Raw genomic sequence first — 4603 nt, 5'->3', positions numbered from 1 at the left:
CTAGCAAGATCCTCATTGGCTCATTGCAAGATTTTCGAAATCTTGATTGAATTAGTTCTGGATCAGATCATCTATTCCACATTGTACTCGTTGATCCAATTTATTTTCTTTGGAGATTGGAGGATGTGTTGATCGATCCTATTCTGTTGTTGGGAATGCGTACGTCCATCCAGGTCATGATCTTCTGACCGCCCCCAAACCAACCCATCGTGTCCGGCCGGCGAGAACAATGTCTTGCTGCGGCAGCGCCGAGGAGGACACCTACGGCCCGCCGGCGAACCAAGCCGCTCCGCCGCCCAACGTCAACGCTCCCGGTATCCACTCATAATCATCGTCGCCGCTCATAGCTCATATCAATCGGCCAGGGCGCTGGATCTGATAACAGTTTTTTTTATGAACGAAACGACTTTGGCGCAGGCAACAGAGGCGGGCCGAGGGGGCCCGGCGCCACGAGGCCCGGAGGGCCGCCCAAGGTGCTCACCATCGACGTGCCGGCGATACCGCTAGACGAGCTCAACAAGATGACCAACAATTTCAGCGACAAGGCCCTCATCGGCGAGGGTTCCATCGGCCGCGTCTACAGTTGTACCCTTAGCGATGGCCGCCCCGCCGTGATCAAGAAGCTCGACCCCAGCGCCTCGCAGGAGTCCGACTCAGAATTCTCTGCTCAGGTGCGTGCCAAGCATGCATCATCCTCTCAGATGATCTGATCCATGATGATCCCATACTGCCGCACCAAATTAATCTGGTCAAATATATTGGTTGATTCATTTCCTTTGGATTTGGATTCTTCTCATGATCGATCTCATTGCCATAGCTAGCAATGGTCTCCAAGCTTAAGAACGAGTACTTCGTGGAACTCCTGGGCTATTGCTTGGAGGATGGCAACCGCATGCTGGCCTATCAGTTTGCGACCATGGGTTCTTTGCATAATATCTTGCACGGTGCTTCTACTCTACCACAATGTTAATTTGCATCTATCTATGTCAAGGTGACTGCCTGCCTGCTAAATTAACATTCTTACCTTACCGGCCCGTGCAGGCAAGAAAGGAGTGCAGGGCGCTGAACCCGGGCCGGTGCTCAACTGGGCTCAGCGCGTCAAGATAGCTTACGGAGCCGCGAGGGGAATAGAGTACCTACATGAGAAAGTCCAACCATCGATTGTTCATCGAGATATTCGGTCGAGTAACATCCTAATATTTGATGAATTCAGCTCCAAGATTGCCGACTTCAACCTGACAAACCAGGGTACGGAATCCGCTGCCCGGTTACACTCGACTCGTGTGCTAGGAACATTTGGATACCACGCACCAGAGTAAGACCGGCCGGATGATATTGTGTTTTCTTTGACATATCAAACTTATATATGCTCTCGGTTTTGTTACCTTGCTCACATTTTGCTGTTTGGGATTTGGTAATATTCAGATATGCTATGACAGGGCAAATCAACCAAAAGAGTGACGTCTACAGCTTCGGTGTGATCCTACTAGAACTACTGACAGGAAGAAAACCGGTCGATCACACCATGCCCAAAGGGCAGCAAAGTCTTGTTACTTGGGTATTGTATTTAATACCCTTCGAATAAACTTGTCATTGGTGTATCGTCATTCATGGTCTTACATATATATGTTTCTTAATCCTCTGAGGCAGGCTACTCCAAGGTTGAGCGAAGATAAAGTAAAGCAATGTGTTGATCCAAAGCTCAACAGTGAGTACCCACCAAAAGCCGTCGCCAAGGTACGATATTGTAGCAAATCGTGCAAACTACAAAATTTAACAGTACGTGTCCTTGCTGAAGTTGCTTCTCTTCATGTTTTCAGCTAGCAGCAGTGGCAGCGCTGTGCGTTCAGTACGAATCCGACTTCAGACCGAACATGACAATCGTCGTGAAGGCAATACAACCCCTTCTCAACCAAAAACCGGCTGGACCCACCACCGAGGCACCGAGACCCTGATCAATCAGTTCTAGGTGGCACAAAGAATCCTGAATTAACTCTTGCATGGTTCCATGTGTTTTATAAATAGATCATCTACTTGATTTGTCTAGGCCACAGGCTGACCACCTGTGGCGTGCCAGGATCAAAACCTTGTCATGTCAAAATTTTCTAACAGAAAATTGTGTAGACAAATTAAGCAGGAACAGAAAAGAATGCACTTTGTTATGGTAGCAGTCCTTTATGGTTATGCTTATAATTGATATGTATGCAATACACTATAATACATAGGTTTCAACATAAGTAATGAGATAAAGATACAAGAAATCATTGCCTATTGTATTACACAAACCGGACTTGATATATTTCGTGGAGAAAAATACTCTCATAGTTGTTGCCGTTGTGTCCTGCAAAAATCAACACTAGCTTCACCCAGAAAATACTAGAGTACATTTGCGGAGCTTGACCGAAATTGTTGACAGGGCAAACGGAGAGTTGAGGAGGCAAAATGACAAATTGTACTTACAGTCTGAGTAATCTTCAAGATTCAAGATTTAAGCCTAACAAGATTCTAGAGTAGGGGGGTGGGGAGCGTAGCCCACCTTGTACTTACACTCTGAGTAGTAGTTTTCTGCAAAGATAACTAGTACTTTTGCCATTTTTCCATTCCCAAACTAAAGACCACACAAAAAAACAAGGACCCCGATAAATCCAGAACTTTCGGGATTTCCATGGTAAATCGATCATTTTCGATGACAGTTTTAGTAACAGGATGATGGAAAATTTAGTTGACAGACATGACAAATGTGTGTTTAGTGTATTTTTTTGCTAGGAAATTGCCATGCGTGTCAACTAAACTTGCCCTCCTCGCTGTTCGCACACGAACACGTACGTCAACGTGTACCTCCAACGTCGAGGGTGATGCACCGCAGCTCACGTCGAAGGAGATCTGTCCGGAAGCGTGGTATGCAAGCAATTCGGTGGATGCTTTTGAGGAACCAAAACCCCACACGCCCGGGAGGGACCCTGTCAGGGCACGCAACGACTATGAGCTGCCCTAGGTCGATTCGCTCGCCCCTAGGGCCTTGAGTTTCGCTGCTCTTCAATCTTGGAGAACGATGAAGAACAATAAAAAGATACGAGGGAGATGATAGAAAATAGATGAACATGAAAAAAATAGTAAATCGATTTGTTTGATTATGTGTTGCTCAATCAGTCGTCATCTTTCATCTATTTATGAGGCGGTTGGACTTCCCATATAAGAAAAGGACTTCAAATCATGTCCAAATCTTTCCAAAATTAATCGAACTCAGATTTAGGTAAGTCTGAGACAACAGTTCGGTTTTTAGGTCCCACAAGCCACAAACGATCTAGGATGAAGATGAGCTCAAAATAGAATTTGACTATTTCGATGAGACGCATAACTTTCATGTTTAACGTTTTTGATTCGGGTCATCTTCAAGGCCAAATCTCTCTTGTGCCGATCAGATTCGTCAAAAACTGCAGTTTCGATCCGGATCGTTCTGTCCGGAAGTCCATATCGGACTATCCGGTCATAACAAAAGGTTTGGATGATTTCGGCGAGCCTGAAGGGACAGACTAGTCCCAATTTCCGGACACTCCGGAGAGAGGGTTGCTCAACAATCTTCTCACGATCAAATGAAGTAGCCGCTGGACAAAGCCGGTGCGGGGTGGCTATTTATAGCCACAGCCTTCCCTGGTGAAAAATGACCAGTTTGGACACGCCATCCAGCCAATGGCCAACCGACACGTTCTCAGCGGTCGGTGTCGTAGTTCTAGCTCTGACAGTGATGTAGGGGGGTATGTATGGAGAGGCTAGATCTCAGCTATTGGAAAGTTGTAAACACACCAAGATGTACGAGTTCAGGCCCTTCGCGGAGGAAGTAACAGCCCTACGTCTCGGTGCCCGGAGGCGGTCGATTGGATTACTGGCGTGTGAATAACAGAGGTGCGAACCCTCCATACTGAGGACGGGGGTGGCTTATATAGAGTTCGCCGGCCCCCTCCTGCCCTCAGTAGTGCAGGGTTTAAGGTACATTTAAGGTCGGGCGTTACTGGTAACGCCCCTAATAAAGTGTGATAATGACCATAAAGACTACTTAATAGCCGACCGTTCGCCTGAGGAGTGACTTTAGGTCTCCTGGCAGTCGAGTGGATGGCTTCATGGTCGAGTGATGGCTTCTTGGTTGAGTGTCTTGAACCCGTCGAGTGGGATACCTTCAAGTCGATTGAAAGGTGACTTCTCCTAGGGATGTCCCAGGGTAGGGTTCTTTGGACAGGCCCGTGCCCCTACCCTAGTTACATGGCTTCATCATTAGCCCCCGAATGGATCGAGGTTAGAGTGGGGAAAGAGTTGGAGATCTTTCCGATCGGTTCTTCAGGCTATGCGAGCGCCTTGTTTTGGGCCAACCGTCACGGATGACGTCATCAACCTCTTTCAGTCGCCTTGATCCATTCCAGGCCTTTCGTCGAGTGAATTTCTTTATGTGTGACATACCGAGTGTCGGCGCGAGCGGGGTCATCTGTTTTAGCAAGTTGTTCTGCGGCCCGCGGGTGTCGCGGGATTCGGATTTCGGGAAGCGCGCGGGACGGGAGCGGCCGCAGTAATAGGAAGCGATAAAGTGGAAGCTCCTCGATCCTCGCGTCGC

At 47.7% G+C, this 4603-nt stretch overlaps 1 protein-coding gene across 1 annotated transcript; it reads left to right on the top strand.

Annotated features, from left to right (window-relative positions):
• The first annotated feature begins 229 nt into the window (after window positions 1–229).
• On the top strand, window positions 230–1955 carry LOC125540370 (probable protein kinase At2g41970). Its single transcript, XM_048703986.1, has 7 exons — window positions 230–314; window positions 418–671; window positions 818–944; window positions 1042–1315; window positions 1426–1558; window positions 1651–1737; window positions 1821–1955. Exons 1-7 carry the CDS (start codon window positions 230–232, stop codon window positions 1953–1955), a joined length of 1095 nt encoding a protein of 364 aa, XP_048559943.1.
• Window positions 1956–4603: the final 2648 nt, after the last annotated feature.

Source organism: Triticum urartu, chromosome 1, assembly GCF_003073215.2.
Source record: "Triticum urartu cultivar G1812 chromosome 1, Tu2.1, whole genome shotgun sequence".
NCBI lineage: Eukaryota > Viridiplantae > Streptophyta > Magnoliopsida > Poales > Poaceae > Triticum > Triticum urartu.
This window is presented reverse-complemented; position numbering and strand designations above follow the sequence as displayed.